Here is a 26,623-nt window from a genome sequence, read left to right on the forward strand (position 1 = left end):
ACCACCCCTAAAAGAGCCAGAAGTAAGAAGAGTGGTGAGTAGGTGGCCGGTGTCCCGGTTAGTGGGTCACCAGCTGAAATGGCTGCATAAGGGTGTGGAGCGCAGCTCTGACAGGCAGGCTGCGCTCCAGGGATCAGGATGACATGCGTGTGTTCCGCTGTGAGGGGCGCGCTGAGCCATTACTTTTATTACCCACACTGGCAAACTAACTTACAGAGGTTCTAACCCACTGTTAAGCACCATGCATACCTCAGCCAGTATAAAAAAAAACGGGAAGACCGCGCACCATTATGGGGGGGTGGCTTTACTATGAACGGACCCAGCAGCTCACCAGCACCATTTTCCCTCTTCAGCTCTACACAGACAGACTGGCAGGGAAGCGCATGCCCCTCCACAAGGACTCCAGCTTGCCTTAGCGGTACCAGGGGGTCATAGCAAAGTGAGGGAGCAGTATTAGAATACTGAGCCTTTATTAAGAGGGCTTAGTTTGCAACCCATCTAACCTTTTAATTAGCTATAGGGGCGCTGTGTGTCTGGCTCCATCATACTCTGTGTCTCCCTAGAGGTCTCTGTGTGTGTTAACTGTGATTTTAACCTATTCATCCTGTATGTGTGTGTGTTCTTTTACATTTTACTATGTCAAGGGAGTGTGTTTCATGCACAGCAGAGTCTTTTTCTCACTCAGGGGTATTACTACAGTGTACTCAGGATAGCACACATTCTCAGGCTAGTGGGTCCGAACCAGTATGGTTGGTTTCATTAAAAGGGATGATCTCAAATATTTCACATAAATTATCCCAAAATGAGAAGAAGACGCAATACTTAAGACAATCTGTGGATGACCTGATGAATAGAGATTCAGTGGCCATTCCAGCGTCTCAGACCCCTGCCATTTGTCCACAAAAGCGTACACTGACCCAAATCAAGCAGACTGATACTGATGATGATGTATCAGACGTTGAGGGAGGGATGCAGCTTTGTCACAGGGAATACAGGCCCTGATAGAGGCTATTACAGATGTCCTGCACATTCCTGACAAAGCAAAAGACGCCGATGAGGAATCTTATTTTCTCTTACGTCCTAGAGGATGCTGGGGACTCCGTAAGGACCATGGGGATAGACGGGCTCCGCAGGAGACATGGGCACTTTAAGAAAGACTTTAGATCTGGTGCGCACTGGCTCCTCCCTCTATGCCCCTCCTCCAGACCTCAGTTTGATACTGTGCCCAGTGGAGACTGGGTGCTTTTTCAGAGAGCTCTCCTGAGCTCTCTGACAGAAAGTATATTTGTTAGGTTTTTTATTTTCAGGGAGCCTACTGGCAACAGACTCCCTGCATTGAGGGACTGAGGGGAGAGAAGCAGACCTACTTCTGTGAGTTTCAAGGCTCTGCTTCTTAGGCTACTGGACACCATTAGCTCCAGAGGGAGTCAGAACACAGGTCTCACCCTGGAGTTCGTCCCGGAGCCGCGCCGCCGTCCTCCTCACAGAGCCGGAAGATAGAAGTCGGGTGAGTATGAGAAGAAAAGATGACTTCAGAGGCGTCAGAAGACTTCAGGATCTTCACTGAGGTAACGCACAGCAGTGCAGCTGTGCGCCATTGCTCCCACACACCTCACACACGGCAGTCACTGTAAGGGTGCAGGGCGCAGGGGGGGCGCCCTGGGCAGCAATATAAACCTCATTTCTGGCAAAAGAGATATATATACAGCTAGGCACTGTATATATAAAGAGCCCCCGCCAGTTTTATTATATTTAAGCGGGACAGAAGCCCGCCGCCGAGGGGGCGCGGCTTCTCCCTCAGCACTCACCAGCGCCATTTCCTCCACAGCACAGCTGAGAGGAAGCTACCCGGACTCTCCCCTGCTTATCCACGATGAAAGGGGGTTTCAGAGAAGAGGGGGGGGCACATAATTGGCAGCAAATAATAGTATTACAGCGCTACTGGGTAAACACATTGTGTGTTTTTCCTGGGGTATTAGCGCTTGGGTGTGTGCTGGCATACTCTCTCTCTGTCTCTCCAAAGGGCCTTGTGGGGGAACTGTCTTCAGATAATAAGATTCCCTGAGTGTGTGGTGTGTCGGTACGTGTGTGTCGACATGTCTGAGGTAAAAGGCTCTTCTAAGGAGGAGATGGAGCAAATGTGTGTTTGTGGTGTCTCCTTCGACAACGTCGACTCCTGACTGGATATATGGAATTAAGTGCTGAGGTAAATTTATTGCACAAAAGATTAGAGAACAGACAGGGAATCTACCCAAGTCTGTCCCTATGTCGCAGGGACCTTCAGAGTCTCAAAACACCCACTATCCAAAATAATAGACACTGATACCGACACGGAGTCTGACTCCAGTGTCGACTACGATGATGCAAAGTTACAGCCAAAACTGGCAGAAAAGTATTCAATATATGATTATTGTAATAAAAGATGTTTTGCATATCACTGATGACCTTTCTGTCCCTGACACGAGGGTACACATGTTTAAGGGGAAGAAAGCTGAGATAACATTTCCCCCCTCTCATGAACCAAATGAATTGTGTGAAAAAGAGCGGGAATCTCCAGACAAGAAACTGCAGTTTCCCAAAAGAATTCTCATGGCGTATCCTTTCCCTGCTAGGGCCAGGATACGATGGGAATCCTCCCCTAGGGTGGACAAGGCATTGACACGTTTACCCAAAAGGTAGCGCTGACATACCAAGATACAGCTACCCTCAGGGATCCTGCAGATAGCATGCAGAAAAGTACTTTGAAGTCCATTTACACACATTCTGGTACACTTCTCAGACCGGCGATTGTGTCGGCAGGGGTTTATAGCGCTGTAGCAGCGTGGACAGATACCTTATCAGCAGAGATTGAAACCCTAGATAAGGATACCATGTTATTGACCCTAGGATATATAAAAGATGCTGTCTTATATATAAGACATGCTCAAAGAGACACTGGTCTACTGGGTTCTAGAGTCAACGCTATGTCGATTTCTGCTAGACGTGTCCTGTGGAACATGCAATGGACAGGTGATGCCGGCTAAAAGAGGCATATGGAGGTTTTACCTTACAAGGGTGAGGAATTGTGTGGAGAAGGGCTCTTGGACCTAGTCTCCACAGCTATAGCTGGTAAATCTGATCTTTTTCCTTCTATTCCCTCACAGCCTAAGAAAGCACAACATTATCAAATGCAGTCCTTTCGGTCGCAGAAAAACAAGAAAGTACGAGGAGCGTCCTTTCTTACCAGAGGTAAGGGCGCAGGGCACAGCTAGTTCCCAGGAACAGAAGTCCTCCCCGGCCTCTACTAAATCCACCGCATGACGCTGGGGCTACGCTAAGGGAGTCCGCCCCAGTGGGAGCAGGTCTTCGACTCTTCAGCCACATCTGAGTTCACTCACAGGTGGATCCCTGGGCAATAGAAATTGTTTCTCAGGGTTACAAGCTGGAATTCGAAGAGGTGCCTCCTCGCCGGTTTTCCTTATCGGCCCTACCTGCTTCTCCCCCAGAAAGGGAGATAATATTAAATACAATTCACACATTGTATCTCAAACAGGTGGTGCTCAAGGTTCCCCTCCTTCAACAAGGAAGGGGATATTACTCAACCTTGGCTGTAGTCCCGAAACCGGACGGTTCGGTCAGACCTATTTTAAAATTAAAATCTCTGAACCTATACTTGAAAAGGTTCAATTTCAAGGTGGAATCGCTCAGAGCGATCATCGCCAGCCTGGAAGGGGGGGGATTTTATGGTGTATCTAGACATAAAGGCTGCATACCTTCATGTTCCCATTTATCCACCCCATCAGGCGTACCTGAGAATTACGGTACAGTATTGTCATTACCAATTTCAGGGTAATTGGCGGAAATGATGGTGCTCCTACGCAAGCAAGGAGTCACAATTATCCCATACTTGGACGATCTCCTAATAAGGGCGAGATTAAAAGAGCAGTTGTTGAACAGCGTGTCACTTTCGCTGAAGGTGTCACAGCAACTCGGCTGGATTCTCTATATCCCGAAGTCACAGTTGGTTCCTATGACTCGTCTGCCCTTCTTGGGTATGATTCTGAATACGGACCAGAAATGGGTTTATCTTCCGATAGAGAAGGCCCAGGAACTAATGACTCTGGTAAAAACCCATTAAAGCCAAAACAGGTGTCAGTGCATCACTGCACTCGGGTCCTGGGAAGGATGGTGGCATCTTACGGGGCCATTCCCTTCGGCAGGTTCCATGCGAGGACTTTCCAATGGGATCTACGGGACAAGTGGTCCGGATCACATCTACAGATGCATCAGTTAATCACCCTGTCCCCTAGGGCCGGGGTTTGTCTCCTATGGTGGCTGCAGAGTGCTCACCGTCTGCAGGGTCGCAGGTTCGCTATCCAGGACTGGATTCTGGTAGCCATGGACGCGAGCCTCCGAGGTGGGGGAGCAGTCACACAGGGAAGAAACTTCCAACCTGGAGCTGAGGGCCATATACAACGCCCTTCGGCAAGCGGAAACATTGCTTCGCGACCTACCGGTTCTGATCCAGTCAGACAACATCACCGCAGTGGCTCATGTAAACCGCCAAGGCGGCACAAAGAGCAGAGTGGAAATGGCAGAAGCCACCATGATTCTCCACTGGGCGGAAAATCATGTAAGCGCATTTTCAGCAGTTCATTCCGGGAGTGGACAACTGAGAAGCAGACTTCCTCAGCAAACACGACCTGCATCCAAGAGAGGACTTCTTTAGGAAGCCTTCGCACAGATTGCAAGTCAGTGGGAACTGCCACAGATAGACATGATGGCGTCCCGCCTCAACAAGAAGCTGCAGAGGTATTGCACCAGGTCAAGAGACCCTCAGGCAGTAGCTGTAGATGCCCTAGTGACTCCGTGGGTGTTCCAGTCGGTCTATGTATTTCCCCCTCTTCCTCTCATACCCAAGGTGTTGAGAATGGTAGGAGGGAGAGGAATGAGAACAATCCTCATTGTTCCAGATTGGCCACGAAGGACCTGGTATCCGGATCTGCAGGAAATGCTCACAGAAGATCCGGGGCCTCTTCCTCTAAGACAGGACCTGTTTCAACAGGGGCCATGTCTATTCCAAGACTTACCGCGGCTGCGTTGGTCGGCATGGCGGTTGAACGCCGGATCCTAGCGGATAGGGGTATTCCGGATGAGGTCATTCCTACGCTAATAAAGGCTAGGAAGGACATGACATCTAAACGTTATCACCGTATATGGCGAAAATATGTTTCTGGGTGTGAGGCCAGGAATGCTCCTACGGAAGAATTCCATCTGGGCCGTTTCCTTCACTTCCTGCAAACTGAAGTGAATTTCGGCCTAAAATTAGGATCTATTAAGGTTCAGATTTCGGCCTTATCCATTTTCTTTCAAAAGGAATTGGCCTCTCTCCCTGAAGTACAAACTTTTGTGAAGGGAGTACTGCATATTCAGCCTCCTTTTGTACCTCCGGTGACGCCTTGGGACCTTATCGTGGTGTTAAGTTTCATTAAGTAACACTGGTTTGAACCACTTAAAACGGTGGAGTTGAAAAATCTCACTTAGAAGGTGGTCATGTTATTAGCCTTGGCTTCGGCTAGGCGAGTGTCGGAATTAGCGGCTTTATCACATAAAAGCCCCTATCTGGTTTTCCATATGTATAGAGCGGAATTGCTGACCCATCCTCAATTCCTGCCAAAAGTGGTTTCATCCTTTCATATGAACTATTGTGGTGCCTGTGGCTACGCGTGACTTGGAGGATCCCGAGTCCCTTGATGTGGTCATGTGGTCAGGGCTTTGAAAATTTACGTGGCCAGATGGGCTACAGTCAGAAAAACAGAAGCATTGTTTGTCATGTATGCAACCAACAAGATTGGTGCCCCTGCTTCAAAGTAGACTATTGCTCGCTGGATCTGTAACACGATTCAGCAGGCGCATTCTACAGCGGGATTGCCGTTACCTAAATCGGTCAAGGCCCATTCCACTAGGAAGGTGGGCTCTTCTTGGGCGGCTGCCAGAGGGGTCTCGGCGCTACAGCTGTGCCGAGCTACTGCTTGGTCGGGTTCAAACTCCTTTGCAAAGTTCTATAAGTTTGATACCCTGGCTGAGGAGGACCTCCTGTTTGCTCAATCGTGCTGCAGAGTCATCCGCACTCTCCCGCCCGTTTGGGAGCTTTGGTATAATCCCCATGGTCCTTACGGAGTCCCCAGCATCCTCTAGGACGTAAGAGAAAATAAGATTTTAAACCTACCGATAAATCTTTTTCTCGTAGTCCGTAGAGGATGCTGGGCACCCGTCCCAAGTGCGGACTACTTCTGCATGACTTGTATATAGTTATTGCTTAAATAAGGGTTATGTTATAGTCTCATCGGTCTTGGACTGATGCTATGTCGTTTTAATACTGTTAACTGGATAGTATATCACAAGTTATACGGTGTGATTGGTGTGGCTGGTATGAATCTTGCCCTTGGATTAACAAAAATCCTTTCCTCGTACTGTCCGTCTCCTCTGGGCACAGTTTCTCTAACTGAGGTCTGGAGGAGGGGCATAGAGGGAGGAGCCAGTGCACACCAGGAACTAAATTCTTTCTTAAAGTGCCCATGTCTCCTGCGGAGCCCGTCTATCCCCATGGTCCTTACGGAGTCCCCAGCATCCTCTACGGACTACGAGAAAAAGATTTACCGGTAGGTTTAAAATCTTATTTTAATGTAAAAAAAGAAATCCTTTGCTACTTTCCCTGCATCTACGGAATTAAATTCCTTATTTGAAGAAACTTGGTCTAATCCTGACAAGAAGTTTCAGATCCCTAAAAGGTTACGCAAATATTTCCCTATTCCTCAGGACGATAGAAAAAAATGGAAAAACCCACCCATTGTTAACGCATCGGTATCCTTAAAAGATGCTGCAAACTGCAAGATTGAGACCACTCTCAAATCTCTGTACACAGCTGCGGGAGTGACCAAAAGACCCTCTATAGCTTGTGCTTGGATCACTAGGGCCATTGTAAAATGGTCAGGTAACCTAATTGAGGGGTTAAATTCCTTACCAAGAGATTAAATGATTTTACTCCTGCAATGAATACAGGACTCTGCAAATTTTTTGGTGGATGCCATAAAAGAAATTTGATTGCTCAATGCACGCTCCACGGCCATGGCAGTGTCGTCATGCAGGGGCCTATGGCTACGTCAGTGGACGGCGGATGTGAATTCCAGAAAGGATGTGGAAAGCCTACCTTTCACAGACGAGGCCCTGTTTGGTGATGAACTGGATACGTGGATATCTAAGACTATGGCGGGTAAGTCTACATATCTTCCTTCCGCAGCCCCACCAGCTAGGAAGACCTACTCTGCTCCGACTCTCCAGTCCTTTCGGACAGCAAAATTCAGTCATAAAGCCGATGGTTCTTCTACAGCCTTCAAAGGCAATAGAGGTAAACCCAGAAAACAAGCAACTGCAAGTTCACAGGAACAGAACTCCGGTTCTGCTTCCTCAAAGCCTTCAGCACGATGGTGAACCACCGCTCTACCTGGGAGACAGGCAGGTGGGAGACATATGGGCGACGTCATGCCAGGATCATTGTTCCAGTTCCACCTCAGCTACAGACCAAGGTTTATTATTCCATCCTGTTTGTGGTACCGAAACCGGATGGTTCGGTGAGACCTATTTTAAACCTCAAGTCGTTGAACCCGTACTTATGGGCATTCAAATTCAAGATGGAGTCTCTGAGAGTGTTGATCTTGAGTCTGGAGAAAGGGGAATTCTTGGTGTCTTTAGATATCAAGCATGCATACCTTCCTATCCCGACCTGGCCGCCTCATCAGTCTTATCTCAGGTTTGCCTTACAGGACTGTCACTACCAGTTCCAGGCTCTGCCCTTTGGCCTCTCCACGGCTCCGAGGGTGTGTTCACCAAGGTAATGGCGGAGATGTTTCTCCTCCGTAAACGGGTAGTGAACATTATTCCGTACCTGGACGATCTGCTGATTAAAAGCACCATCCAGGGAGCGGTTATTGGACAACATTACCCTCTCAACTCGACTAGTCCGGGATCACGGGTGGATTCTGAACCTACCAAAATCTCACCTGGAACTAACTCGGAGGCTTCCGTTCCTGGAGATGATACTGGATACGGAAGTACAGAAGGTGTTCCTTCCATTGGAAAAGGTAGTGGTGATCCAGTCAATGGTGCGGGATGTTCTAAAACAAACCCGGATATCGGTGCATCTCTGCATTCGTCTTCTGGGAATGATGGTAGCTGCTTACAAGGCACTGCAGTATGGAAGGTTTCGCGCAAGACCCTTCCAGCTGGACCTGTTGGACAAAAGGTCTCGATCGCATTTACACATGCACCAGAGGATTTGTCGCCAAAAGCCAGGATTTCTCTTCTGTGGTGGCTCCAGACTTCTCACCTGACCGAGGGCCGAAGGTTCGGAATTCAAAGTTGGATTCTGCTAACCACAGACGCAAGCCTCAGAGGTTGGGGAGCAGTCACCCAGGGGGCACACTTCTAAAGAAAATGGTCAAATCAGGAAATCATTCATCCAATCAACATTCTGGAACTAAGGGCCATATACGACGCCCTTCTGCAGGCAGCCCATCTCTTTCAAGATCAGGCAATCCAGGTTCACTTGGACAATGTGACGGTAGTAACGTACATAAACTGAGAGTGCGGAACGAAGAGCAGAGCAGCAATGTCAGAGGTAACATGGATTCCCTTCTGGGCAGAAAGACACGCTGTGGCATGGTTGGCGGTCTTCATTCCGGGAGTAGACAACTGGGAAGCAGACTTCCTCAGCAGACACTACCTCCACCCGGGAGAGTGGGGCCTTCACCCGGAGGTGTTCGGGTGCGTGACACGTCGGTGGGGAATTCCACAAATAGACATGATGGCCTCTCATCTCAACAAGGAACTCAGGCGGTATTGTTCCAGGTCGAGAGACCCACAGACAGTGGCGGTGGATGCTCTGGTGTCTCCATGGGTTTACCAGATGGTGTATGTGTTTCCACCACTTCCACTGATCCCAAGAATTCTCAAAAGAATAAAAAGAGAAAAGGTTCAAGCAATTCTCATTGCACCGGATTGTCCAAGAAGGGCTTGGTACGCAGATCTCCTGGACATGCTGCTGGAGGATCTGTGGCCTCTACCTCTTCGAGAGAATCTTCTGCAACATTGGCCATTCGTCTATCAACACTTATCGCGGCTACGTTTGGTGGTTGGGCGTCAAATTTTAGCCCGGAAAGGCATTCCGGACAGGGTAATTCCTACCCTGATCTAAGCTAGAAAAGGGGTAACGTCTAAATATTACCACCGGATTTGGAGGACGTATGTGTCTTGGTGTGAAAACAGGAAATTCCCTACGGTGGAATTTCAGCGGGGTCGTTTTATGCTTTTTCTGCTGTCAGTAGTGGATGTGGGCCTACGCCTGGCTTCCTTAAAGGTCCAGATTTCGGCCTTGTCCATTTTCTTCCAAAGACAGTTGGCGTCCCTCCCTGAGGTTCAGATGTTCTTGAAAGGGGTTCTGCATATCCAGCCGCCCTTTGTGCCTCCTACGGCACCTTGGGATCTCAACGTGGTGTTGCAGTTTATACAATCTGAATGGTTTGAGTCTTCACAGTAGGTTGATGTAAAGTTTCTTACATGGAAGACCGTTACATTGCTGGCCTTGGCTTCGTCAAGACGTGTCGAAATTGGGGGCGTTGTCTCACAAGCGACCCTTTTTGATTTTTCATGAAGATAGAGCTGAACTCAGAACTTGTCAGCAATTTCTTCCAAAGGTGGTGTCTGCGTTTCATATCAACCTGCCTATTGTGGTTCCGGTGCTTACTGACACCTCTTCCACTTCAAAGTTCCTGGATGTTGTGCAGGCTTTGAAAATCTATGTGAAATGGACAGCTCTTCACAGAAAATCGGATTCGTTGTTTGTACTCTGTGATCCCAATGCAGTTGGGTGTCCTGCTTCCAAGCAATCTATTGCTCGCTGGATCAAGCTTACTATCCAGCATGCTTACTCTACGGCAGGTTTGCCGGTTCCTAGATCTGTACATGCTCACTCTACTAGGTCAGTGGTTTCTTCCTGGGCGGCTGCCCAGGGTGTCTCGGCCTTACAGCTCTGCTGAGCAGCTACTTGGTCTGGTTCGAACACGTTTGCTAAGTTCTACAATTTTGATACTAAGGCCTCTGAGGACCTTCAGTTTGGTCAGTCAGTCCTGCTGGACCCTCAACACTCTCCCACCCGGTTTGGGAGCTTTGGTACATCTCCATGGTACTAATGTGGACCCCAGTATCCTCTAGGACGTAAGTGAAAATAGGATTTTAATTACCTACCGGTAAATCCTTTTCTCGTAGTCCGTAGAGGATACTGGGCGCCCGCCCGGTGCTTCGTTTCTGCACTGTTACTTGGTTTAGTAATGTTGGTTCAGCCGTTGCTGTTCCTGGTTCATGTTTGGTTAGCATGGCTTTCCTCTTGTTGTGTGTGCTGGTTCGGAATCTCACCACTATGCTTACCTATCCTTCTCTCACGGTATATCCGTCTCCTCGGGCACAGTTTCTAGACTGAGTCTGGTAGGAGGGGCATAGAGGGAGGAGCCAGTGCACACTATTGATTTCTTAAAGTGCTCAAGGCTCCTAGTGGACCCTTCTATACACCATGGTACTAATGTAGACCCCAGTATCCTCTACAGACTACGAGAAAAGAATTTACTGGTAGGTAGTTAAAATCCTATTATTAGTCCATTTCCCCTTGAGGTAAACCTTGGGAGTAACGCTTGGTAACCTATAGATTCCGGGTTACGTGCTGGGATCTTTAGGGTTCCCCATGCAGTAAGCCCCAGTGGGTGCATTTCAAACAGATTTTTCCTGACCAATCTGGATGCTGCGGGGCAAGCAACGCAGATGAATAGATTCGGGGATACCTGAATCTGCCCCTAGGTGTAACTACATTTGTTACTAGTGTATATTCCCTTTATCTAAATTGCATCGAATTAGCAAATATTATATTGTCTAAAATAAAAATGTTACATACAAGGTTCCCAATTAAAAGTCTAACCTGACGATTAGTAACTGCTTTCTTATGCTGCAACAACTGGAAACTGACAATTAAAAACAAACTTGAAATTTGCACGTGGGAGAGAAGAATATGTCTGTTATTGGGAGGGTAAAGTATGATTCTGTCTGTCCGACCTGGCAGGCCGTCCCAGGACACTCTCACACTCGGTGGAAGTAACGCACTTCACCATCTCTCAGGTGGTGCTGACCTGTCCTTTTCTTCCTGCTGTACCCGTGTCTGACCATTATTTCGCTACTAAGGGAATGTTGTTATAATCACCTAAGGCCAGGAAGTCCGATAATGTTGCCTGTATTGGCTCCTGTCTGTCACCTTGCAGTCATGGTTTAATCATACATACCTGTGTGTCGTGTCCTTGCCGAGATGTCATTCTGAACTCATAATAATTACAGATGTAGCAGCCGGTGCTCACATCACGAGCTACTTCCAGTCTGCCGGAATGTAAAAAAACTGCCATGTCACTGACACCCTAGTATAATAAAGAGTCTTTCCCTGTGACCCAGGTGATAAGAGACTACAGTAATAAGAGTTTGATCTGTTTCCTCTGGCAGAGAATATTATCACACATGAGCAGAGATGTGCAGCTGTGGCCAATGACACCTTTCACTGCCTGTTGGGTGACACCGAATATTACCAGCACAGGACCAGTCTAGCTGCCTTTATCCTACAGAGAGGTGAGAGGTCACTGCCTCAGACGCCATATGTGGAGGCACATGTGTACTCATGTCTGTAAGTGTTTCCCTGGTCTGATGCACAGGTCTCCCAGGCAAGAAAACTGATGATGTGTATGAGGTGGTGGCCCTAGCGACTGGGGACACTTGGTACCAGGGATGGCAGGAGTATCAGGGGCTCCTAGTTCATGATAGCCACGCAGTGGTGGTGGCAAGAAGGGCGCTGCTGAGGTGAGATATGACTCTCAGATACAGATATGTAATAATTATATACAGGCATATGAAAAAGTAAGTGCACCCTCTTTTAGATACAGTATGTGTTTTTACATTTTGGGAAATATCTTTGTGCACTCCTAGTGCTAAATAACACATAGCAGATTGGACACTTTCATGATTCAACACAAAATAAGGCAACATGAATGTATGGGAAATTGAGTACCCCCCATAACTCGGCAGCTTTAGCAGTAACAATTATCTGTATGAGTTTACTAGTCTCTTACATGGTATTTCAGTAATTGTGACCCACTCCTTTGGACACTGCTATCTGTAATACACATCTGCTCAGGGAGAGTAAACGCCCTTAGCTTATTCATTATTGGATAATAATTATGTGTTATTTCTCCTGCAGGGTCCACAGATTATCCACAGGATAAACATTGGGATATGGGGTAGTGTCAGTGGATTGTCACCAACGATCAATAGCTTTTGGCATCCCAGTATGCAACGGGCCAGTCCTCTATATCCCCACCTCCTGGCTCAGGCAATTAAGTTTTTTTTGTTGGTGCGGCAGAAGCCGGACCACGATCTTTAGGCTGCTGATTTTGGCAGCTATAAGCTTGCTATTTAATTTATTTTTACTTTTTTTGAGCTAGTTTTATAAAAAGCGTCTTGCACGCACCTTAGAAAGAGTCGCTCCAACAACTCTTCGCCGGGCCGCGATAACGCTTACCCATGTGTACAGTGCTGTTTCGGCTGGTGTATTTGTAGGATGTACTAGCAAGTCCAGCTGACGTTACCAGTCTGTGGCCAGAGCACGGGGAGAAGGTAATGCATCAGTTCCGCTTAGCGGGAGAGACGCAACACAAAGCGCACTGTTTTCGGGAAGGAGGCTACCGAACAGTCGCTGACGCGGCTGCCATCTCTGGTGCACCAGCGCTAGGGCCCAGGGATCATAAGCTCCAGGGACTAGTGAGAGGTCGCGTTCCCTGGGGTTGATGTCAGCAGTGGGGTATAAGATTTCCCGCTTCTGTCTGAGTCGCTGTGTATCTAAAGATCCCAGTCGCAGCATAGGCGGCTGTGTGACTGGTGCGTCGGTGTTCACTTGGGCGTCTGTGTTCACTGTGGGTTTACTGAGCGTTTGTGTACACTATTGGCGTCTGGATCCACTCAGCGTTCACTAACGTATTGATCAATCCAGGAAGCGGGGGGAAATCTCCCTGTATCCCACTCTCTTGAGCCAGGTGATACAGCACTAAGTTTCTATCTACCATTAAGTACGAGTAGTTGGATAAGTGCCTGATGCATATGAGTCTGTAAACTATTGCTGCTATTTCTTTTGCTGTGCGACTGAATACGTTTAAAGTCCTATTTAATGTAATGCAGTAATATGTTTCTCCTACATACTTTAAATGTATCTGTAGTGAATATGTGCTCATCTTGCTTATACTAATGTATAACTTGTGACTGATTGCTAGTGTGTTTGCTGACTTTGCTATTCCTGTCAGTTTCTGTGTATATACCGATCCTCAATGCTGGTGCAAGGCAGGGAGGGATCGGATTGTATGTCACTTTAACTAGTTTTAAAGTGATTTCAGTCAAAAATTGTGTAGTTAACACTGTACACGTGTGTGATTAGTTTATCATCTCTAAGAGAGGCAAGGAGTATATACTCTCCACAGCACCACCAACACTGATTTAATGTTTGTCTTGCAAAGCTGGGTTTACCTCTCAGGATCTGGTTCAAAATGGATTATGTGCAAATTGTTTTAGCTTTCACCAAAGCCTCCTAAATAATACAAGGCAGGCACAGGTTCAGGTTGGAACCCCATGGGCTTCTTTTGCACAGACATTATCCAATATAGCTGAGCGGATAATGCCAGCTCCTATACCAGGAATAGGTTACCCTGTTAACCCTTACATGCAAAATTCCCCCTGGGGATTATCACATCCAGTCCAGGAATCTGCAGCCTTTCAACAAAAACAGGCTGAAAGGCCTGTGGAAAGTAAATCACACAGACATGAAACAACATTGCCACAGTCGACACATGTTTCAGATGGGGACTCTTCGGAGTCTGAGGACTCCTCGCATTGCAGGTCTGCATACAGAGATGAGGATGAAGGTCCCAGCTCAGTGGATATACCAAAGCTAATTAGTGCTATGAAAGCCATTCTATCCTTAGAGGAGGCAGCAGAGCCTTTGTTAAAATCCAAGGCACCTGTGTTTAAACATCCCAAAACAATCAGAACTGAATTTATGGGGTCAGAACAGCTGACAGAGATTATGCAAGAGGCTTGGGTAACACCCAGTAAGATGTTTAGAATTCCAAAGAAATGGAATTCCCATTTTCTCTATCGTCCTAAGTGGATGCTGGGGTTCCTGAAAGGACCATGGGGAATAGCGGCTCCGCAGGAGACAGGGCACAAAAGTAAAGCTTTTACAGGTCAGGTGGTGTGTACTGGCTCCTCCCCCTATGACCCTCCTCCAGACTCCAGTTAGATTTTTGTGCCCGGCCGAGAAGGGTGCAATTCTAGGTGGCTCTCATAAAGAGCTGCTTAGAGAGTTTAGCTTAGGTTTTTTATTTTACAGTGATTCCTGCTGGCAACAGGATCACTGCAACGAGGGACAGAGGGGAGAAGAAGTGAACTCACCTGCGTGCAGGATGGATTGGCTTCTTGGCTACTGGACATGAAGCTCCAGAGGGACGATCACAGGTACAGCCTGGATGGTCACCGGAGCCACGCCGCCGGCCCCCTCACAGATGCTGAAGCAAGAAGAGGTCCAGAATCGGCGGCTGAAGACTCCTGCAGTCTTCTTAAGGTAGCGCACAGCACTGCAGCTGTGCGCCATTTTCCTCTCAGCACACTTCACACGGCAGTCACTGAGGGTGCAGGGCGCTGGGGGGGGGGCGCCCTGGGAGGCAAATGAAAACCTTTAAAAAGGCTAAAAATACCTCACATATAGCCCCAGAGGCTATATGGAGATATTTACCCCTGCCTAAATGTACTAAATAGCGGGAGACGAGCCCGCCGAAAAAGGGGCGGGGCCTATCTCCTCAGCACACGGCGCCATTTTCTGTCACAGCTCCGCTGGTCAGGAAGGCTCCCAGGTCTCTCCCCTGCACTGCACTACAGAAACAGGGTATAACAGAGAGGGGGGGCAAAATAAATGGCAATATATTAATATAAAAGCAGCTATAAGGGAGCACTTAATCATAAGGCTATCCCTGTCATATATAGCGCTTTTTGGTGTGTGCTGGCAGACTCTCCCTCTGTCTCCCCAAAGGGCTAGTGGGTCCTGTCTTCGTATAGAGCATTCCCTGTGTGTCTGCTGTGTGTCGGTACGTGTGTGTCGACATGTATGAGGACGTTATTGGTGTGGAGGCGGAGCAATTGCCAAATATGAGGATGTCACCTCCTAGGGGGTCGACACCAGAATGGATGCCTTTATTTGTGGAATTACGGGATAGCGTCAACTCGCTTAAGTCGTTTGCCGACATGAGGCGGCCGGACACTCAATTAGTGCCTGTCCAGGCGCCTCAAACACCGTCAGGGGCTGTAAAACGCCCCTTGCCTCAGTCGGTCGACACAGACCCAGACACAGGCACTGATTCCGGTGGTGAAGGTGACGAATTAACCGTATTTTCCAGTAGGGCCACACGTTATATGATTTTGGCAATAAAGGAGATGTTACATTTAGCTGATACTACAGGTACCACTAAACAGGGTATTATGTGGGGTGTGAAAAAACTACCAGTAGTTTTTACCGAATCAGAAGAATTAAATGACGTGTGTGATGAAGCGTGGGGTGCCCCGATAAAAAACTGCTAATTTCAAAGAAGTTATTGGCTTTATACCCTTTCCCGCCAGAGGTTAGGGAGCGCTGGGAAACACCTCCTAGGGTGGACAAAGCGCTAACACGCTTATCAAAACAAGTGGCGTTACCCTCTCCTGAGACGGCCGCACTTAAAGATCCATCAGATAGGAGGATGGAAAATATCCAAAAAGGTATATACACACATGCAGGTGTTATACTACGACCAGCTATTGCGACTGCCTGGATGTGCAGTGCTGGGGTAGTTTGGTCAGAGTCCCTGATCGAAAATATTGATACCCTGGACAGGGACAATATTTTACTGTCGTTAGAACAAATAAAGGATGCATTTCTTTATATGCGTGATGCACAGAGAGATATCTGCACACTGGCATCACGGGTAAGTGCTATGTCCATTTCGGCCAGAAGAGCTTTATGGACACGACAGTGGACAGGCGATGCGTAGAGGAGTTATTTGGGGTCGGTCTATCGGATTTGGTGGCCACGGCTACGGCCGGGAAATCCACCTTTCTACCTCAAGTCACTCCCCAACAGAAAAAGGCACCGACCTTTCAACCGCAGCCCTTTCGTTCCTTTAAAAATAAGAGAGCAAAGGGCTATTCATATCTGCCACGAGGCAGAGGACGAGGGAAGAGACAGCAACAGGCAGCTCCTTCCCAGGAACAGAAGCCCTCCCCGGCTTCTACAAAAGCCTCAGCATGACGCTGGGGCTTCGCAAGCGGACTCGGGGGCGGTAGGCGGTCGTCTCAAGAATTACAGCGCGCAGTGGGCTCACTCGCAGGTAAATCCCTGGATCCTGCAGATAATATCTCAGGGGTACAGGTTGAAATTAGAGACAGAGCCACCTCGCCGTTTCCTGAAGTCTGCTTTACCAACGTCCCCCTCAGAAAGGGAGACGGTTTTGGAAGCCATTCACAAGCTGTATTCTCAGCAGGTGATAGTCAAGGTACCTCTTCTACAACAAGGGAAGGGGTATTATTCCACTCTTTTTGTGGTACCGAAGCCGGATGGCTCGGTAAGGCCTATTCTAAATCTGAAGTCCTTGAACCTGTACATAAAGAAGTTCAAGTTCAAGATGGAGTCACTCAGAGCAGTGATAGCGAACCTGGAAGAAGGGGACTTTATGGTATCCTTGGACATCAAGGATGCGTATCTCCACGTTCCAATTACCCCTCACACCAGGGGTACCTCAGGTTCGTTGTACAAAACTGTCACTATCAGTTTCAGACGCTGCCGTTTGGTTTGTCCACGGCATCTCGGGTCTTTACAAAGGTAATGGCCGAGATAATATTTCTTCTTCGAAGAAAAGGCGTATTAATTATCCCATAATTGGACGATCTCCTAATAAGGGCAAGGTCCAGAGAACAGCTAGAGATGGGTTTAGCACTATCTCAAGAGGTGCTAAAGCAGCACGGATGGATTCTGAATATTCCAAAATCCCAATTAATGCCGACAACTCGTCTGCTGTTCCTGGGGATGATTCTGGACACAGTTCAGAAAAAGGTTTTTCTTCCCGAAGAAAAAGCCAAGGAGTTATCTGACCTGGTCAGGAACCTCCTAAAACCAGGAAAGGTGTATGTACATCAATGCACAAGAGTCCTGGGAAAAAATGGTAGCTTCTTACGAAGCAATCCCTTTCGGCAGATTCCATGCAAAGGGATCTGTTGGACAAATGGTCAGGGTCGCATCTTCAGATGCACCTGCGGATAACCCTGTCGCCGAGGACAAGGGTATCCCTTCTGTGGTGGTTGCAGGAGGCTCATCTATTGGAGGGCCGCAGATTCGGCATGCAGGATTGGATCCTGGTGACCACGGATGCCAGCCTGAGAGGCTGGGGAGCAGTCACACAGGGAAGAAATTTCCAGGGAGTGTGGTCGAGCCTGAAAAAGTCTCTTCACATAAGCATTCTGGAACTAAGAGCAATCTACAATGCTCTAAGCCAGGCGAAACCTCTGCTTCAAGGAAGACCGGTGTTGATCCAGTCGGACAACATCACGGCAGTCGCCCATGTAAACAGACAGGGCGGCACAAGAAGCAGGAGGGCAATGGCAGAAGCTGCCAGGATCCTTCGCTGGGCGGAAAATCACGTGATAGCACTGTCAGCAGTATTCATCCCGGGCGTGGACAACTGGGAAGCAGACTTCCTCAGCAGACACGACCTTCACCCGGGAGAGTGGGGACTTCATCCAGAAGTTTTCCACATGCTATTAAACCGTTGGGTAAAACCAATGGTGGACATGATGGCGTCTCGCCTCAACAAAACACTGGACAGGTATTGCGCCAGGTCAAGAGATCCGCAGGCAATAGCTGTGGACGCGCTGGTAACACATTGGGTGTACCAGTCGGTATAGGTGTTTCCTCCTCTGCCTCTCATACCAAAGGTATTGAGGATTATACGGCAAAGAGGAGTAAGACTAGTGGCTCCGGATTGGCCAAGAAGGACTTGGTACCCGGAACTTCAAGAGATGGTCACGGACGATCCGTGGCCTCTACTTCTGAGAAGGGACCTGCTTCAGCAGGGTCCTTGTCTTTTTCAAGACTTACCGCGGCTGCGTTTGACGGCATGGCGTTTGAATGCCAGATCCTAAAAGGAAAAGGCATTCCAGAAGAAGTCATTCCTACCTTGATAAAGGCAAGAAAGGAAGTCACCGCGAAGCATTATCGCCGTATTTGGCGAAAATATGTTGCGTGGTGCGAGCAGCGGAGTGCTCCGATGGAGGAATTTCAACTGGGTCGCTTTCCTACATTTCCTGCAATCAGGATTGTCTATGGGTCTCAAATTGGGATCTATTAAGGTTCAAATTTCGGCCCTATCAATATTCTTCCAAAAAGAATTGGCCTCAGTCCCTGAGGTCCAGATTTTTATCAAAGGAGTACTGCATATACAGCCTCCTGTGGTGCCTAAGGTGGCACCGTGGGATCTAAATGTAGTTTTAGATTTCCTCAAATCCAATTGGTTTGAACCACTAAAGAATGTGGATTTGAAATATCTCACATGGAAAGTGACTATGTTACTGGCCCTGGCTTCGGCCGGGAGAGTATCTGAACTGGCGGCTTTGTCTTATAAAAGCCCTTATTTAATTTTCCATTCGACATAGGGCAGAGCTGCGGACGCGTCCGCATTTTCTCCCTAAGGTGGTATCAGCGTTTCACCTGAACCAGCCTATTGTAGTGCCTGCGGCTACAGACGACTTGAAGGACTCCAAGTTGTTGGACGTTGTCAGAGCCTTAAAAATATACATTTAAAGGACGGCTGGAGTCAGAAAATCTGACTCGCTGTTTATACTGTATGCACCCAACAAGTTGGGTGCACCTGCTTCTAAGCAGTCGATTGCTCGTTGGATTTGTAACAAAATTCAACTTGTACATTCTGTGGCAGGCCTGCCACAGCCTAAATCTGTTAAGGCCCATTCCGCAAGGAAGGTGGGCTCATCTTGGGCGGCTGCCCGAGGGGTCTCGGCATTACAACTCTGCCGAGCAGCTACGTGGTCAGGGGAGAACACGTTTGTAAATTTTTACAAATTTGATACCCTGGCAAAGGAGGACCTGGAGTTCTCTCATTCGGTGCTGCAGAGTCATCCGCACTCTCCCGCCCGTTTGGGAGCTTTGGTATAATCCCCATGGTCCTTTCAGGAACCCCAGCATCCACTTAGGACGATAGAGAAAATAAGAATTTACTTACCGATAATTCTATTTCTCGGAGTCCGTAGTGGATGCTGGGCGCCCATCCCAAGTGCGGATTATCTGCAATACTTGTACATAGTTATTGTTAACTAATTCGGGTTATTGTTTAGGAAGCCATCTTTCAGAGGCTCCTCTGTTATCATACTGTTAACTGGGTTTAGATCACAAGTTGTACGGTGTGATTGGTGTGGCTGGTATGAGTCTTACCCGGGATTCAAAATCCTCCCTTATTGTGTACGCTCGTCCGGGCACAGTACCTAACTGGAGTCTGGAGGAGGGTCATAGGGGGAGGAGCCAGTACACACCACCTGACCTGTAAAAGCTTTACTTTTGTGCCCTGTCTCCTGCGGAGCCGCTATTCCCCATGGTCCTTTCAGGAACCCCAGCATCCACTACGGACTCCGAGAAATAGAATTATCGGTAAGTAAATTCTTATTATCCTCTTCCAGCTGGGAACTGTTTAAAAAGGGAGGTTGCTCCCAAAGTAGATACACTGATTGGTGCGAAAATCTACATTGCATCTGCCTTTCACATCATTAAATGATGTTACGGATAGGAAAATAGATGTTTTTTTTTTAAACATTTTTTCCTTGTCTGGGGCAATTGTAAGACCAGCCCTGGCTTCAGCCTGGATGGCAAATGCAGTGGCAGCCTGGGCTGATGCATTGGTCTCAGCAGTAGCAGTTCGCAGAGCTGTTTGGCTACATACTGTACATGGAAGGCTGACTCAGAGTCCAAGAAAGTTCTAGAGTCTTTGCCTTTTACTGGAGATACTCTTTTTGGTTAAAAAATAAACAGTATTTTGTAGTCAGAAGCAGACTCCAAGAAAGTGAAGTTTCCTTCAACACACAAATCTAGGTTTCCAGCTTTTCGGCCCTTTTGGATCCAAGGAAAAGCAAAAGGAAAGGGTTGTGGCAAACAGTCTCATTCTGATGAGTCTAGTAAGACTAAAAAGCATTGGGCTACCAGAAGGCCTGCTTCCAAGCCAGAAGATAAGCCATCAGCCTGATGTTGCGGGCCTCCACCTGGGAGATCCCGGGGTGGGAGGCTGACATCTTCATTTTGCACAGATCTGGCAGCAGTCCACCACCGATGCCTGGATACATGAAGCGGTATCTCACGGTTATGTGTTTGCCTTCAAGGAACACCCTCCACAAAGGTTCTTTTGTACCAACCCTTATTCAGTGGAAACGAAGGCCAGGGCCTTGGAAGAGGCAGTTCAGAAGTTGCCTCAGTCAGGAGTGATAATTCCAGTTCTTCCTGCGCAACGATGACAGTGTTTTTATTCCGACCTGTTTCTAGTCAGAAGCCAAATGGGTCGTTCCGGCCCATACTCAGTCTTAAGTACTGAACAAGTACATTTGGTTGCCTCGTTTTACATGGAGACTTTACGTTCCATTATTTTGGCCATGGAGCCGGAGGATTTTATGGTATCCCTGGATATCCAGGATGCTTACCTGCATATTCCTATAGCACAGTCCCATCAGTGCTACCTCAGGTTTGCTATCCTCCAGCAACACTTTCAGTTTCAGGCCCTACCATTTGGACTGGCCACAGCTCCAAGAGTGTTCACCAAAACGGGATAAGGATTTTTCCATACCTCGACGACTTATTAATCCTAGCACAATCTCGGGAATTGATTCAGTGCCATCTACAGCAGACAATAGCTTGTTTGCAGCTTGGCTCATAAATTGGGCGAAGTCGTCCCTGGTTCCGTCACAACGGATGACGCACTTGGGGGCTGTATTGGCTTCGGGTCTTCAGAGAGTAATTTTACCTCTGAACAAAATATTCACAATACAGTCTAGGATTCAGAAGCTGCTACACAGTCAAAGGGTATCCATCCACGCAGCGATGCGTGTGATGGTATCTATGGTGTCGACATTCAACGTGGTTGAGTATGGTCAAATCCACTCTAGGCCTCTACAAAGTCTGATCCTTTCCAAATGGAATGGGTTACATCAGACAATAAAAACTCACACTATGGTCTTTCCTCTGGAAGTAAGGGGGTCATTAGCCTGGTGGCTACAGACATCCCATCTGGACAAATGGAGACCCTTTTGGATCTCAGATTGGGAGGTTCTGACAATGCATGCCAGTCTTCATGGCTGGGGTGCAGTGTCAGAAAGAAGTATATTCCAAGGGCAGTGGTCCAAGGAAGAAAGTTGCCTGCCAATAAATATATTGGAACTTCAGGCCATATATCTGGCACTCATTCAGGCAAAGGACTTTCTTCAGGGGAAACCAGTTCAAATTCGCTCAGACAATGCAATGGCAGTAGCGTACCTCAATCATCAGGGAGGAACTCACAACCAAGAAGCAATGGAGGAGGTAAGCCGCATGTTAAGGTGGGCAGAACTTCATCATCCGGCCTTGTCCTCAGTGTTCATTCCGGAAGTCCTAAACCGGAAAGCAAATTTTCTCACCTTTGAAAAAGCTGCAAGGTTGATGCAGCGAAACGCGTCAGGTATTCATCTTTTGGAACAGGACAACTTTGATTTGGACCCGAACCAGCCCTCACTGTTCACCAGCTATCCAGAGGAGTCCCAGAGAGGCACCATCCAATCTCCGCACTGCATGAGGTACTCACCATTTCATGGGACATTGCAATTAACCCTCTAGCGGCATATGGAACCTATAATGGACTCTCTAAATATCATCTAAAAGGGACTTTCCACAGTGGATTCTAACTGGACATTTCTACTATTTAAGGGTAAAATTTGGAACGGATCCTATAGAATACAAAACACATGTCCTGAACCAACACCTGGGTAAAACCTCACTTTTTATGCATGCATTTTGGCATACTATCTTGCACAGAATACTGTTTTTTTAATGAGTTATTGTTTTTTAATAAATTGTTCTTAAAATTTACACACTTAGTGATTGATATTGTCCTTTCCTCTGGCAGCACAGCCTTCTTCTTTCTTTTTAGTATACTGCACAGGGAGTGACTTCCCTCTAAACATAGGCTGCTGCTAAGCCAAGCATCTCGCCTCACAGCGCCCGAATACCTTTGGGTAATACTTACCTTATTCTTGCATCTACGCATGTTAAGGTGGGCAGAACTTCATAATCCGGCCTTGTCCTCAGTGTTCATTCGGGGAGTCCTAAACTGGAAAGCAAATTTTCTCAATCGACACGTAATTCATGCAAACGAATGGGCTTTACACCCCGAGATCTTCCAGACTCTGGTATACAAGTGGGGGTTACCGGAAATAGATCTCATGGCTTCCGGTCAGAACAACAAAGTTCCTGCATACGGGTCAAGAACAAAGGATCCCAAAGCGACCTTTGTGATGCTCTGTCAGTAAGATGGGCTTGGCCCAGAAGACATTGGTACACAGATCTGTAGAGGCTGTCGGTGGGTACACCGTTGCTATTCCCTCAACGTCCAGATCTTCTGTCTCGGGGTCCTTGCTATTACAAGCACCTGGATCGGCTGTCTTTGACGGCGTGACTCTTCAGACTTCCATCCTGAAAGCAAGAGGATTCTCACAACAGCTAATTCAAACAATACTTAGAGCAAGGAAACCATCCTCAGCTCACATTTATTACCTAATATGGCAGGCCTATATTCAATGGTGCAGTGACAGGAAATTTGACCATAGTTTCCAGAGTCGTAGCATTCCTTCAGGCAGGAATGGACAAAGGTCTACGGGTAGCTTCCTTGAGCGTTCAGATGTCAGCATTGACTTTATGGTTTCAGAAGAAAATTGCTAACCTACAGGATGTTCGCAATTTTTGCCAAGGAATGCTTCACATCCAACATCCTTTTGTTTCTCCTTCAGCTCCTTGGGATCTAAGTCATAAAGGTGCTTTTCTACTGGTTATTGCTTCAGCTAGAAGAGTGTCAGACTTAGGGGCATTGTTATAAAGAATTTGTAGTCCCGGCTTTCCAAGGGCAGGACCTTTCTGCGGAAGATGCATCATTGGACGTAGTCCGTGCTTTAAGGATCTACGTGGATTGTACCAGTGCCATCAGAAAGACAGGTGCTCTCTTTGTTCTCTACCGATTTCACAAGAGAGGATGGCCTGCTGACAAGCAGACACTGGCGAGGTGGCTTCGGATGACTATTTCAGAAGCATATTCTCAAGCTGATCTCCCTATTCCTGCTAATGTCTCTGCTCACTCTACTCGTAAGGTAGGTCCTTCATGGGTAGCACAACGTGGTGCTTTAGCTGAACAGATATGTAAGGCAGCCACATGGTTTTCCATTAACACATTCATTAGACATTATGCCTTTGATACCTTTTCTTCTCAGGACGCTGCATTCGGGTGAAGGATTCTCCTGTCCAATTAGGAGCGTCCCCTCCACTATAATTGCTTTGGGACATCCCAATGTTTATCCTGTGGATAATCTGTGGACCCTGCCGGAGAAATATGTAGTTATGGTAGACTTACCACCGATAAGTCTAAGTCCACAGTATCCACAGGGATCCCACTCTTACTCACCTGATTTGAGGATCCTTACACCTACTAACCTCTTCCTTCTTGTACGGAAGGGTGTGCATGTGTGTCCTCGCCTGATTAGGGCTCTCTAAAATGCTCCTGCCTTGAGCTTTGGAAAACAATTGAATTGCCTGAGCCAGGATGCGGGGCTATAGGGGACTGGCCAGTTGCATTCTGGGAGGCCAAAAGCTTTTGAACGTTGGTGCCAATCCGCTGACGCTACCTCATATCCCAATGTTGATCCTGTGGATACTGTGGACTTAGGAGAAATAGAGTTATCGACGGTAAGTCTGCCATTACTACGTATTTTTGTCCCATCTGTGTGATACCTACTCTGTGACCTATATGCATAAATACCATGGCAGATGATGGGGATAACCATATGCAGGTGGCAGTGTGTATGTGTATAACAGAGGTGGGTGGTGATAATGGGTGTACAGAGAGGATCCCATGATGGTTCTGCACTATCTTGCTATTACCCTGTCAGTCTCCCACCACTGCCTGCGTTCCAATCAGTACTGTAACTGTGGCTTTATCTCCCTAGATACCTTTACAAAGAGATCACCCTGTACTACAGCGCGCTGCCTGAGGCCGGTAAGAAGACTATATTCTGTCCTTCTCAGCAGAGCCAGTCCCTGGTGCTTAAACCTGACATTTTTCTGCACCTCTATGTGAGCTCCATCCCGGAAGGAGCCACTCCATCCTGCCTGTGAGTGACGTCTGGGTGGGCACAGATTAGGGTGTGACTAGGGAGGAGTGCAGAGGCGGTGTGGGATAGGGTCCTATGGATGGTGGGGGGAGAGGGATATCTACACAATGTATATTTATCTTATGTCCTAGAGGATACTGGGGTCCACATTAGTACCATGGGGTATAGATCGGTTCACTAGGAGCCATGGGCACTTTAAGAAATCAATAGTGTGGGCTGGCTCCTCCCTCTATGCCCCTTCTACCAGACTCCGTTTAGAAAATGTGCCCGGAGGAGCCGGTCACGCTTTGGAGAGCTCCTGAAGAGTTATCTACATTTATTTTCAAAGTTTGTTATTTTCAGTCAGGGCTGTTTAGGCAACAGCCTGACTGCTTCGTGGGACTTAGGGGAGAGAACGGCCCAACTTCCTAAGAGTTAATGGTCCAGTTTCTCTGCTGACAGGACAGTGAGCTCCTGAGGGAGTCTTTCGCAAGCCACACTAGGGTGCAGCGTACCCTCTCGCAGCACGCCGCCACCCCCTAACAGAGCCTGAAAACAGAAGTGTGGTGAATTGGCGGCATTAGGGAAGGAGCGCAGCTCGGATACAGGCTGCGCTCTGGGGAGGCTCACACACGCTGCGATGGGGTGCGCGGTGAGGGGCGCTCTGGGCCTCCTATTGTACCCACACTGGCACATCCTAACAGGGGTTCAGTCTCCTAGTTGGACACAAGTATACCTCAGGGCCAGTATAAAAATGCGGGAAGCCGCGCACCATTACAGGAGGCAGGTCTTCACTCAGAGCGGAGCTCTCCAGCGACCTTTTCCCCTGTAGCTCGGTCAAGGAGCACTCACAGGGAAGCGCAGCTCCTCCTCAGGGACGCCAGTCTCCTCAGCGGTACCAGGGGATCTTAGTGCGTGTGGGAAGAGGGGGGGCGGGGCAGTGTTGGGACTGTAAGCACTTCTCAGGTGCTTTATTCTTGCGACCCAGCTTTATTTTACTGTTGCTATAGTGGCGCTGTGTGGCTGACTCTGGCTTCTGTGCCTCTCTGAGTACCCTGCCTACATATACTGTGCTTTCATCCAGTGTTTGTGTGTGGGTGTCCCTATCAAATCATGTCCAGGGACTGTGTGTCTTGTACAGTAGAATGTCTATCATCCCTACCCTATACTCATGAAAGTGCTCACTTCCAGTTCAGTGGGGCTGAACCCCATTGTTTGGCTTCCATTAAAGGTATTACTACTATTTCTACAAAACTGTCTCATAATGAGGAGACACAGTTCTTATGGCAATCTATGGATGACCTGATGCATAGGGATTCAGCTTCCATACCTCCACCCCAAGCCCTAGCCATTTACCCGCAAAAGCGTACTCTGGCCCAAATCATGCAGGGTGATACTGACCCTGATGCGTCGAATACAGAGGAGGGCGAAGTGGACGCAGGTGAAGGGGATGCTGTCCTGTCACAGGGAATACAGGCCCTCATTGATGCTATCAGGACTGTCCTGCACATTCCTGACAAGACAGAGGAGGTGGAAGAGGAATCTTATTTTAATACTAAAAAGAAATCCTCAACTACTTTCAAAGGAATTAAACACCCTCTTTGAAGAGGCGTGGGTAAACCCTGACAAAAAATTTCACATCCCTAAACTGTTGATTACTTCCTTTCCTTTTCCTTCGGAGAATAGGAAGAAATGGGAAAACCAGCCAATTGTAGACGCTTCTATATCCAGGTTATTGCGTAAGATAGTCTTACCGGTTCCCGGGGCGGCGTCCTTAAAGGTCACACCTGACCGTAAGATTGAGACCACTCTCAAATCTTTTTATATGAGTCTCTGGGGTGGCCCAGAGACTCAATATTGCTTGTGCATGGATCACTCGGGCCATTGCTAAATGGTCAGGTAACCTGATTGATGGTTTAGATTCCTTAACCAGGGACGATATTATTTTACTCTTGCAGCATATTCAAGATTCTGCTAACTTTATGGTGGAAGCCTTAAAGGAAGTTGGTTTACTCAACGCACACACCTCTGCCATGGCGGTGTCGGCACGCCGGGG

At 47.8% G+C, this 26,623-nt stretch overlaps 1 protein-coding gene across 3 annotated transcripts in view; it reads left to right on the plus strand.

The window, feature by feature from the left end:
* The window catches only part of LOC135022110 (adenosine deaminase domain-containing protein 2-like), a 231,250-nt gene that overhangs the window by 78,216 nt on the left and 126,411 nt on the right, over positions 1–26,623 (plus strand). For all 3 annotated transcript variants that reach the window (XM_063953290.1, XM_063953288.1, XM_063953289.1), the window contains exons 3-5: positions 11,572–11,694; positions 11,778–11,922; positions 24,424–24,588. In XM_063953290.1, coding sequence (XP_063809360.1) covers positions 11,572–11,694; positions 11,778–11,922; positions 24,424–24,588 — 433 coding nt within the window. The remainder of the gene's footprint in view (positions 1–11,571; positions 11,695–11,777; positions 11,923–24,423; positions 24,589–26,623) is intronic.

Source organism: Pseudophryne corroboree, chromosome 2 (assembly GCF_028390025.1).
Source record: "Pseudophryne corroboree isolate aPseCor3 chromosome 2, aPseCor3.hap2, whole genome shotgun sequence".
NCBI lineage: Eukaryota > Metazoa > Chordata > Amphibia > Anura > Myobatrachidae > Pseudophryne > Pseudophryne corroboree.